The sequence below is a fragment of the Dermochelys coriacea genome, chromosome 6, assembly GCF_009764565.3.
Source record: "Dermochelys coriacea isolate rDerCor1 chromosome 6, rDerCor1.pri.v4, whole genome shotgun sequence".
Classification (NCBI taxonomy): Eukaryota; Metazoa; Chordata; order Testudines; family Dermochelyidae; genus Dermochelys; species Dermochelys coriacea.
Window position 1 is genome coordinate 62,533,972 of NC_050073.1, and position 12,325 is coordinate 62,546,296.

Consider the following 12,325-nt stretch of genomic DNA (forward strand, 5'->3'; position numbering starts at 1 on the left):
ATATAGCCCATAAGATGCAAGCAGAGCTGTGTCTAAATAAAATGGCTTTTTTCATGCTTATTAATTGAGATGTCTCCAGATCTTTAAAGGTTATATCCTCCTGTGAGACTTGAGACCCCTGCCGTGCACAGGAAATGCTAGCTAGCTATCTAGCTCTATCATTCTTTAGGTCAGGTTTAACTATGTGAAAGAACAATATATGCACAACAGTGTTTTTGTTTTTTTTTCCCATCCTGTAGTAAGTGCCTTTTTCTGAATTGTTTTTGTTATGGCTTTCCCCTTAGCCATCTATCTTTGCAAGCGGACCATGCAGAACAAAGCTAGGCTGGAGCTGGCGGATTATGAAGCCGTAGGTATAATGATGTTACAGTTCATGGGGAGGGAGCAATGCGTTGTTCGAAAACTGAATCTTTCTTCTTAGTGATTTGAATTCACCTTTAGCTCGGAGCTCTCTATTTTATTATCACTATTATTTTAGTTTATTTTTTATTTATTTTTGAAAGATTCTATTGGTTATTCCTTGAGAGAATATCAAACTCATAAATGAGGATGTCCATGATACACATTTTAGTGTCTCACCTTTAAGTATCCACAGCATACTCCTTCAAAGATCTGGGGCAAGTTGCACAAAAGCTGACACTGGGGCTGCTTTTCTGGGTATCATTTGTCTTTACAGGAGCCAGTGGGGTGATAAATGTTCAGATATATTACAAGGTTAACATTCTTGGACAATTACATTGCCGCTGAGGCATATCACATATTTGTAGACTCTCAAAGGAATGATTTACAAAAAAATTAATTTGAGCTATATTTTCCAAATTCCATATACAGGCATTAGCTATGTTTAGAAAAGAGGCCTTTTCAGGCTAAAAAGTAAGCATATGAAAATGCCCTTAACATATGTTACAAGTCATTCGCTTTTTGCATTACTCTGAATGTAGGCAATGAGAGCATTCTGGCCAACTGCACTTTTGGTTATTATCGGGCTCTAGTCAGTCTAATTTTCAGGTTCTGCTTTACTAGCTCAACAGAGTCGTAGTTAAGTTTCAGATACTTTAGTGGAATGTTGTTTGAAAAACTGTTTCTATTAGAAATGTTTTTTAAATTTATGAAAACATTTGTATCGGTCTTCGGTTTTGTTTTAAAACAAACAAACAAAACTGATTTCCCCCTCTCACCTTGGTGTTGTAAAATCTAAATTTGGGAGCAAATGTAACCTAGCAGTGACCTGTTTAATATATCTAATTCATAGACCAGCCTGTCCCCATCATGCCACAGATGTGCCCTGTACTGACTAGAGATAAAGAAAGAAGGAACCCTTTATTAATTGCTTTTGCACACAAGGGACTATGTATGCTCCATTGCATCCTTCCACACAAGGCTTGTGGATGACAATAGGAATGGTATATAAATACACTGAGGACAAACTATGGCCTTCAGTGACTGACTGGAGTCATGCTGCTGCTGAATCCACCTATGGACTGCATTTCCATGTACACTAGGAAATAACAGTAGACAGAATTTGCTAGCTGCAGTATACTGAGTTAAATTCTGCTCTAACACTAATCTAAATCTCCCACTTCCCATTGGGCCAGAGAGAGAGTGAGCATAACTCCGTAGCCTAGCAAGTAATACAATGTCCTGGGAGACCCGGGCTCCAGTCCCTGCTCCAGTGTCTATGTATGTATTTTATAAAACATGGAGAAAATTCAACAGGAGAGATTGAAAAAGGCCCATCCCAGAGAACCTTATAGCCAAATGATTAAGGCAGTTTCTTAGGAGGTAGAAGACCTGAGTTCAAGTCCCTGTTCCCAGTCGACAAAGCTGAGATTTCAACCCAGGTCTCTTGTACTCAGGATGAGTGCTCTATCCATTGGGCTCTTGGATATAAAGGTACCACCTCTTCCTCCTATGTTTTATACAGAGCCTGATCCAATAGAGGTAGATGGTGAGGATACCACTGACACTTCAGCACTGAGCAGCTCAGTGGCATCAGAACTTAGGAAGATAGCCGCCAGAAGAAATAAAGGACTTATCTACATGGGAAGTTATGTGCAATAAGCTAGAGTGTGTCTTGCACATGCTCTAGCTATTCTGCATGAACTCCCCATGTGGGCACCCCCATGTGGGCACCCTTAATCTGCACTAACAGTGCCTTTGTGGAGTGTAGCTTATCCATTTTTAAGTTACTAAGCTAAACCTCACAAAGGAACTTCTAATGTGAAATAAGAGTGTACGCATGGAGAGTTAGTGCAGAATAGCTAGTGCACTTTAAATTCACACTCTAACTTACTCCCTACTAACTTCCTAGTCCTCTGGCCGTAGGGGACTTTACTAGCAGAAACATAGGCAACTAGGGAATGTAGGTCCCTTCAGGGGTAGGCAGCGACCGAGCAGTGATTTTGAGGATCTAAATTTTGGACTTAGGCACCTAAAGTAGCAGTTAGGAGCCTAAATTCCTTTGTTGATTTTGGCCACAGATTCCATCCTTGAAATGCATGTAGTACTCCCAGTAACACTGCCCCTGAACAGCAGACAAGTTGTGGAATATTAAAATCCACATGCACTGTATATCCTTTTGCTGATGTGCTGCTTCTGCATATCTCCAGTTTCATTAGTTAAAAAAATGATAATCACTCAGCCACCTGACTAACTAAATTCTATAAGGATCTGTTATAAAGAAACAAAAGGGCTGTTCAGCAGCAGCACCCACACTTGCACTCATGCCATGAAGCTACAGTACTAAGTACTTTTGCATACAAGTGTCTATTGAGAATAGTAATATTCTGATGGCAAACAATTAGGTCTTGGTGTTCTGTCACTTTCTCATTTCTCACATGATTAGAGATCTGAATTGCAAACTTGCCCTCTTAATAAGAAACAGGAAGATGATAAGGGCACCAACTCTTCCTATCGCCATTACACCAAATAAAATCAAGGGAGTTGTAGTGGTGTAAAACTGGTGCAAGTGAGAGGAGAATCAGGCTCATTGAACTGGGGAGGAATCCTCTGCATAGTTATTTTTATAAACTTTTTTGGAAGGTGTGTGCTCAATGGAGGATTCTTCCATTTTCTCTCCTCATATAAATGCTCCTTACACCAACATCACACCTCAATCTGCAGGAGATGCTTTTTCTGGTCATGGGCTCTGCACACAGATTCATAGGGTCCCTGTGTTTCTACTGGTAAACCATAGTATGGCCTGGAAGATTAAGTTCAGGTGCCCTTATGTTTTTTTTCTCTTGTTGGACAAATATAAGCCTGATTCTTCTCTGATTTACCTGGTGTCACTCCATTAACATCAGTGGAGTTACTCCTGATTTATACCAATATACAGTGGGCCTAGTTAAGTTGTCTTTTGCCTCTCTACCAGCTACTGCGGATTTTCTGAACCCATAATTCAGGAGAGCATCCCAATTCAGGACCACACTTAAGCATGTACTTAATTTAAGGCATATGATTAAGTCACATAGAATTCAATGCGACTTAAGCACATACTCAGCTGGTTTCCTGAATGTGTATGAACTTAGACTTATGTACGTATGGACTTCTGGGGAAAATGGGTGAAATTCTATGGCCTGTTATATAGGAAGTCAGACTAGATTATCTAACGGTCCCTTCTGGTCTTGGAGTCTGTGAATTTATGAACCAACATGTATATGTTTACGTGCTTTCCTGAATTGGAGCTATTGCGATAATGAGCTAAAGGTTATCTGGATCCAAACTTGAGCAGCTTGGGTCTATCTCTAGTCATTTCCATTGTCCTGACAAATAGCTAGTTTCCTTTCATGAATTGCCCTGACAATACCCAGACTTCAGTCCGCTGCACTGTGGAATGCTTTCAGGGTTAACAATCCATTGAACAACTGAGGGATGGTTATCCTTTATGAAACAAGTAAGGCCAGAAAATACCCTCCCTCCTCCTCCACCTAGCCACCCCACAAAAGCAAAGTGTGCAGGTAGTAGTCAGCTGCTATCAGAATGGGAAGTTGTCAGTTCCAAAAACTTTCACAGTATTGTCTTGTAGAAAGTATACTGAGGAATACGAGGAAACAAGTCCATCGTTGTTTTATTAGTAGAGCTCTGGCAGTCTGTTTCACACCCTGGTACAACTCTTGCTTTGATCTGTCCTGTTCCTGCTATGTGGTGGCTTGAAAGGGGGACACACACCACACATTCATATCATACTTTGCCTACAGAGACAATATACCAATATTAATTTCAGTGTTTTGAGCTTTCCAGGTTAAAAAACCTGATGCAATAATTTAGTTCTTAAACTGCAGTTATAATTAGTCTGATTTAATTGTTCTGTTTATTTGTTTCTCCTATCAGGAAAACTTAGCAAGACTGCAGAGGGCTTTTGCAAGGAAGTGGGAATTCATCTTTATGCAAGCAGAGGCCCAAGTGAAGTAAGTATTCCCAGTTCAGTGAACTGGAGGAGTCTTTAGAGCTTTGTTGGGGAAGGGATTGGATTAAGAGAATGTTTCCCAGTTAAAGTCTTTGCCAAAATAACTCAGGATTTATTGGTAAATTCTAGTCCCTGTCGCACTGGAAACAGCATAGGACTAATTCACAAGATCACATACCCTGAGGAAAAAATGCCAAGATAAAGATGGGTCTAATCATCTATGCGCAGGTCTGGAAGCCAGGGACTCCTGAGCTTCTTGCTCTTGTTCAAGTCTCTTACCATTTGTGCCTCAATTTCCCACTCAGTATAAGTGGGAAGAATACCTACCATGCAGTTGTATGTGTTAATGTTTGTAAAGTACTCTGAAGATAAAAAGTGCTGCCATTTCTGCAGTAGCTGTACAGTTCTGCTTCACACAGTACATTTATTTTACAAATATCCCCAATTATTTTTCCCACTGAATAAATCAAATCCCAGAAAACTCAGTTCTATTGTATCCATACTAACTGACCTCCTTTTGCTACCAAATCATTGTGGACTATTATGGAATATTTCCATAAGGCTTACTCATATTTTACAACAAGTAATTTTTTTTCACCCTCCTCCTGTCATTCCACCCAGAGCTGGGAATCTACAGGTTATCGCCTCTTTACCCATGATCACAATGTGCAGTCTCTTAGTAGTATATGCAACATGACATTGCTAATGCCACAATATGTGCATGGTTCTGGGTTTGTGAAATTAGGATGCTTAGAAGTCTGCATGTCCATGTTGCAGAAGAAGTTGTCACATATGAAAACTACAAGGAAGATGAAGGTGACATATTAGTGTTATAGAATACAGATATTTGTATTCTTGAGAAACACCAAAAAAGCAGCGGGAATTTTCACTTTCAGAATCAAACAGCAAAACAAATGTTACAAAATGAAAAGAGATTGCTACTTATTATTATGTATGTGTATCTATGCATGTGTGTGTATCTATATTTGTAGTACTTTGTTGATTAACACTGTAATTACATTGTAATTATGGACCATTTAAGAACATGGTAATTATCCTTAAAATAACATGGTAATTAAGGGATTATTTCAGTTCAGAATATTAGTGTTCTGATGAGATGAGAAAATTGGAAGTTGCAATAATAATTAGTCTTTGAGATGCTTAAAGGTCCACTGCCAAGATAAAAATCATAATTAAACAAAACTATGTACTTCTGTCACAAGTAGCATAGATTATTACAACTGGAAGGATTTTAAGTCTTATTTTCTTTTCACTGTCAATGCTGTTTGTTTACTTTTTCTCCATTTCATTCACTTGGAGCAGTAAAACTCAACTGGTCGCTATCACTAGTTGGCTTCATTTCTTGGTTTTCAGGCACTACTCCAGTGCTGTTTGGGCTTAGATTTCCAGCACTGCAGAGTAAGATTTAAACTGAAAAACTACAAGCAACTGGAAACATTACTTTTCATATAAAGTTTTGCACTCCCCTTCCCCATCTTGCATATAGCATTCCATTGGTGTATTTACCTGTAGGCTGGACATGCCAAAGCCCTGGGCAGCATTAAATGAGCAATAATATTCAATGTGGACTTCAATGAGAGCTGTGATCGCTTCATGTTTAGAAAATCAGGCCACCTGCTTGGTGGATTTAGTTGCAATGCTTGAAAATCATGGCCTTAATGCAATTAATTATATTGTATTTTCATAATCAATATTTCTAATTTTTTAAAAATTGTAATCAATGGCACATTCTTGGAGATTGTATATATAAAAAAGCCCAGATCCTGGATTGTGTTGCAACCATTTTATGCTTTACTACTAGAACAAAGCAACCCTAAAGTCGGTGTAACCAGCCACAGGAGGATTACCCACTATGGGCATGGGAATCTTCCAGTGGTGTAAAGATGGCATAACATCTCCTATTCAATCCCGTACACCTTTGTCTGGTATAAGGGGCTAGGCTAGAAGAAAGTGGGCTGTATCTGAGGGCTTGTCTTCACTATGGGGGTAAGTCGACCTAAGTTACGCTACTCCAGCTATGTGAATAACACAGCTTGAGTCAATGTAGCTTAGGTTGACTTACCCTGGTGTCTTTACTGTGCTGCATTGACGAGAGATGCTCTCTCATCGACTTACCTTACTCTTCTCAGGGAGTTGGAGTATCAGAGTTGACTGGAGAGAGCTCTGCTGTCGATTTAGCAAGTCTTCACTAGACCTGATAAGTGACACCCATTGCATCGATTGCAGCAGCATTGATCTCCCTGGTCGTGAAGACAAGCCCTGAATCTCTTATCCTCAGCTGCCATGCCCTAGGCCCATTGACAGCCACCTGAAGGCTGCTCTAACTTTATGCTAGCTGACCGAGAACTGGGGGAGCACAAAGCCTTTGCATGCTGCCCTCCCAGGTTGCACTATGTGCTCCTCATCTGCAGCCAAGGATCTGGGTCATTGTTTCAGCCTCATGACGCTATGTTTCAAGAGGTGATGTTATAATTCCATTTATAGGTCAGGCTGGGGATCAACAACTGATCGCAACCTCTCCAACAAGGGGTGATGGTGATAAAGACAAATAACTAATAACCCCCACAATGATGGGTTTTCTCCCAACTACTACTTTAAATTATCATTTAAAAATAGTGTCAATAAAGATGCTGAATTGAGAGCTTTAGAAACGGACACTCTCTGTATAGGAACAAAACAGGTACAGCATATGTAGTGCCAGTGTAGGCTTCCACCACACTCCTCCATCAACATGCTTCAGACATGTTCTGAAGGGACCACTTTATGCTTAAGAGGGATTGTTCATTCTCCTTGTCCCATTCAGTTTCTGACTTGTCTTCTGAAATTCGTTAAAAGGGTATCAGTGCCAGTTTTGATGGTGTTACTGGTATTTATGATGTGGGGATCTGTCCATGAAGAATTTGCAATAGTTCTTAGTATGTCCCTCATGGAACAATTTTGTAAAGTCATGTGTTTTTCTGACTTGTTGGATCCTGATACAGGACAGCCATTAATTTCATGCATAACTGTTAAGTAAACCGACCTTAGGGGGACTCCTCACATGTTTAAAGTTAAGCACCAATTTAAGTGCTGCGCTCCACTGGGACTGGGAAATCTGGTGTCAGAAAGGCTATTCGCTGCCAGGTGCAGAGCAGATGTTAACAAAAAAGTTCTCTCATTGAAAACAAAAGATCCCTTTCGTCAGGCTGGTGGAATGACCCTGTAAATCACTTGGCATCTGAAATCTGACTTTTCTGTATGGAACAATGTGTCACTAGAACAGGAGTACAGGATACTGCTGTCAATTGGGTCCAAAAATCCAGGAGAAAATAGGGAGCAAGTCAGAAAAGTGAAGTCGTGGATTGTTTCATTTCTTTATTTTCCCAGAATTGACAGAAAAAAGGATAAAACTGAAAGGAAAATTTTGGACAGCCAAGAAAGAGCATTTTGGGATGTGCACAGGCCAGTGGTAAGTCTCTTTTTAAATTACGCTACTTAGCAAACCTAGCAATGTTGGATATGCTGCATGGAGGGGTTAGCTTTAAAACTGCTGAACGGATTTTCTTCACATTTCAATTGTCCATTAGGAGATCTTCAGAACAAGCCAAGTTTGAGAACAAAATTGTTTCAAAAATTTTAGATTTATGCAAGCACAACATTTCTGATTTTAACATAAAATAGAAGTGTAAAGGGTTTTTTTTTTCATAAGTAGAATTCAAAAGCAGTTAAACCAGTTTTGTCCAAGTTTTCTAGAAAAACTCAGCTCTGAGCTGAGACCAGGTAATTTCAGCCTGAAAGAATTTGTGTGCTGAAATTGTGTGCTGAAGTTATGAGCAAATAAATTGGATGCTGAGATTCAACTTAACGTATGCAGTTACTGATTAACGAATATGATTTATAGTACACACCTTAAAGAAAGTATTTTGAAAAAGATCCTATTGTGTATTTTTGTAACAATATTTATGCTGCAAGCAAAGGATGAAAACTGTTTTTTATTATTGCTTTCCAGTGGGAGGAGGTGGTATGTACATTGTTAACATCAATGGTAATATTATGAATGTCCCTTTCTTAGCCAGGCTGCGTGAACACAACAGAGATGGACATCAGAAAGTGTCGCCGTATGAAAAACCCACAGAAGGTTAAAAAGGTCAGGGTGGTTTTTTTTCAGAACAGTAACAACTATGTTTTACACCAACATTATGTTGCTTCTTTCAAATGAGAATTTCAAAGTAATTTACAAATATTAATTAAGCCTCCACATTTGTAAGTAAGTTTATTATGTTCATTTTACAAATGGACAGGTATCAGACCAAGTCTTGGCAGAGCTGAGAACAGCACTAAGGAGTTCTGACTGTAGTAGTCACTAGACAGCACTCTTTTCGAATTAAGACCTGATTATTTTTTTCTTTTGCCTGGGATAGTCATCGTTGTCATTTAGTGACCACAGAGCTCCCATTTTAACAAATATAGACAAACATAAATGAACGGTTGCATAACAGCATGATGGTCCCAAACATGTCAATATGCTGGCTATTAAATGTCATCATAACCTTTCAATGTTTCATACAAATGTCAAATAAAGGAAAAAAATAATTAATTGAACAAAAAGATGCCTGCTATTGCCTTCAATACCTGACAAATAAATGCACTACCGGTGATTTGATGGTGTTTTACTGTTTTGTTGTTGCTGTTGTTTTTTTAAGGTTTGTGGAAAACTTGGCTCATTGACACCATATTAACCCTTTTTTCAGTGTATCAAAGCCTCGGTCTTAAAATTTATTACTGTAAGTTCTCTTAAAGTTGTTTAGTATCATATTTAAGAGACACTTGAGTTAGAATATGATTTCCACTTCCCATCTCAGTTACTGATCCTATAAACATAAACACACCTGCATAACTTCATGCACATGGCAGTCTCCCTGAAGCCTAAATACCCCAAAAAATGCATGACAAGCAAAGTAACACTTCTCAAATATAAATGTCTCCATTCATTGGGGAAATGCAATAGACTTGTAGAGTAGAGCAAAAAACAGTTATTTTATATCTAGATAAGAGTGCTTCAGGCATAAGAAATAGAGGGTTTGGTTGACTGAAAATGTGGTAATTTGTAATAAGCAAGCAGATATTGAGAAATTTTGAAGTAAGCGTCAAGATTTGTTAATCAAAAGATACATATTAGCAGAGCTGAAGCCTTCGTCAAAAATATGAGTTTCATAAAATGTAGAAGTTTCACTTTTGCAACGAACATACTAAAGTAGGGAATCAGAAGAAAAAAACGTCTCATGTACCTCTGATTATCAGGCAGAGATTTGCATTTGTTCTCAGTTGGGCTCATCAGAGAGAAATCACAATTTTCAATTAACACAGCTACAGCTATACACCACTCAGGTATTTGTATATACAAGCTCATTTATGAACTTTGTTCCAGATTTAAGAGTTATTGATCTCTGAAAAGGTAACAGTAGACAGTTGCTGGCTCATTACTTGACTGTTTTCATGCACAGATTTTCCTTATGTATATAACAATAATGCTTTGTAAATTCTCGTGTTTCAGTCAGTATATGGGGTTACAGAAGATTCTCAATCCCAAAGCCCTGTACATATGCCCTCCCAACCCGTACGAAAAACTACAAAAGAGGACTTCCGAAAACGAGTAAGTAGACTGCCTTAGAACAACTCCTCCAAGAACTGAGTAGTTTATTTTCAAAAAGATGTTTATATTTTTATTGAAATATCAGTAAAGCCAGAAACATGCTTATGTTTCCTGGTGCAAAACAACAGAAATGTAAGGTGATGCTGGCATGCTTTGAACAAAGTAGCATGTATCAAAAGCTAAATATGAAAGGGGACATGCATTGAGATGAATGCTACATGTCACATTCTCTTTTCAAATTAACAGAGTGGCTCTCAAGTCCAAAATTCCACTCACCTTACCTGCCTACAGACAGCATTTCCTATAAAATGTTACAAATTTGTGTGGCAGGTTTATTTTAAGTAATTATAACTTTTAAATATGTTCCAGTCATCCAATCAGGGAGGAAATGCAATGCCTTGTGACTTTTGTGACCAATCCCACCCCATGAATAGCAAATAGGCAACACAAACAGTTTGTGAACAACCCACAGTCTGAAAATTATTTGCCAAAATATTTGGCAAATACTTTCAAAGAATGAATGCATTCAACAAAAATCAGGACGGATTTGCAAGGAACCCCCAGCCAAAAACTCAACCAAATTTATAAAGAATTCTATGTGTGTTGTACAGTCTCTAGCCATAGTTTTGCCTCTCCTTCAGGTCGCCAAGGATACTCAAAAAGTGGGCGGTATTGATAAGGCAGGAAGACGTATCCAAAGCAGCTGGAGGTTCTGCTCATTCAGTACTGCTTCCACAGGCAGAGCTTCCAGGGAACTTCCAGCAGGAATAAAAGCTGTTTTCTGTAGTAGAGCCCCCCCAGGGGAAGACAGGCACCGTACCACCAATGTGTAGCAAGAGTTGAATATTAAGGGGTAATGCATCAGAATCCCTCCAGGGCACAGCCAACCCTACGAATGCAGGCAGGGAGGGACAACTTACATGTCCCTGTTCCAGCACAAGTAAACCTGTCCAACTGTTGTGTTCTCTGACACCTGGAAGAGAACACATGGTTACTCCTTGCAAACTGATATGTCACTTGAAATGCAAAGCCAAGACTGCATTGTGACACAATCAGTGGATGCTCTAGAAAGGAGTGCCAGAACCTGTGTAAAAGGGGGGAGAGGGGCACTGATGCCACAACTATGGCCCTACCCCTCTGCTCCTCCTCTTCCCCTGGGTTCCTGTTCCCTGCTCCCCCTCTTCCCTCAAGGCCCTGCCCCCTGGCCAGGATGCCTGAGAACAGCCCCCTGAGGCACATCTCCCAGGGCAGGTGGTGGGTCCAGGGCTCCCTACAGTGGCCTGGGCTCTCTGGACGGCTCTTTACCACTGCCCGGCTCCAGCTCACGGAGGAAAGAGGAGGAACAAGGGGCTGGGCCCTGTGGGAAGGCAGGGCTAAGGCCACCTCAGCCTCCCTACCAGGAAGAGGCTGGTCTCACTAGCAGGGGCTGCCCTTTGTGGCTGGGGAGCTGATCACCTTATCAGCTCCCCCACTGTGAAGCGTAACCTCTGCCACCACCTCTCCACGCCTGCCCGACTGTGCTCATGTTAGAAAGGGGAGGGGGGCATTGCACCCCTGGCCTCTCCAGTTCTAGTACCCCTGGTTCTAGATCTGCTGGGTTGTTTAATCTCTTTTAATCGTCATCTCTTTCCCCAGATAACCTTTCTGAATGTGCAGATAGACAGACACTGTTTAAAAATGTCCAAAGTAGCTGAAAGGTGAGATTCTTAATTTACATATTATAATACTCTCTTGTTGATACAGTATTTCTATTCATCATCTCAGATGATCAACTTTGACATTTTTCCATAAAGTTATGGTGCAAGGCTGTGTACAAAGGATGATAGCAGTTCCATTTCAGTTACACAATTTCCCAGTTCATTTTGTATGAAAAATAATTTTTTACTGCTCTTTACTCCTGTTAGCCAGAGCAGCTCTGGGAGAATGAGCTGGATTCTCTTCCAAATCATGCATCATCTATAAAATTGCCAATGCAATTTCAATTGCAGGGCCAGATTCTGCCCACACTTACAGCTTTTCAACCTCACTGAAGGCACTAGGTTGCACCTGTGCAAACCAGGGCATTCTTTTAAGACTGGTTCTCAACCAGGGATCCATGTTTCCCTGGGGTTACACAGAGGTCTTCCCAGGGATACATCAACTCATCTAGATATTTGCCTCGTTTTACAACAGGCTACATTAAAAGCACTAGTGAAGCCAGAACAAACTAAAATTTCATAGCAACAATGACTTTTTTATACTGCTCTATATACTATACACTGAAA

The 12,325-nt window shown here is 40.0% G+C and overlaps 1 protein-coding gene across 6 annotated transcripts in view; it reads left to right on the forward strand.

Moving 5' to 3' along the window:
- The window catches only part of RGS6 (regulator of G protein signaling 6), a 488,602-nt gene that overhangs the window by 380,458 nt on the left and 95,819 nt on the right, over positions 1 to 12,325 (forward strand). For all 6 annotated transcript variants that reach the window (XM_038407253.2, XM_038407254.2, XM_038407247.2 and 3 more), the window contains 6 exons: positions 285 to 349; positions 4,333 to 4,409; positions 7,796 to 7,877; positions 8,481 to 8,555; positions 9,963 to 10,061; positions 11,697 to 11,758. In XM_038407253.2, coding sequence (XP_038263181.1) covers positions 285 to 349; positions 4,333 to 4,409; positions 7,796 to 7,877; positions 8,481 to 8,555; positions 9,963 to 10,061; positions 11,697 to 11,758 — 460 coding nt within the window. The remainder of the gene's footprint in view (positions 1 to 284; positions 350 to 4,332; positions 4,410 to 7,795; positions 7,878 to 8,480; positions 8,556 to 9,962; positions 10,062 to 11,696; positions 11,759 to 12,325) is intronic.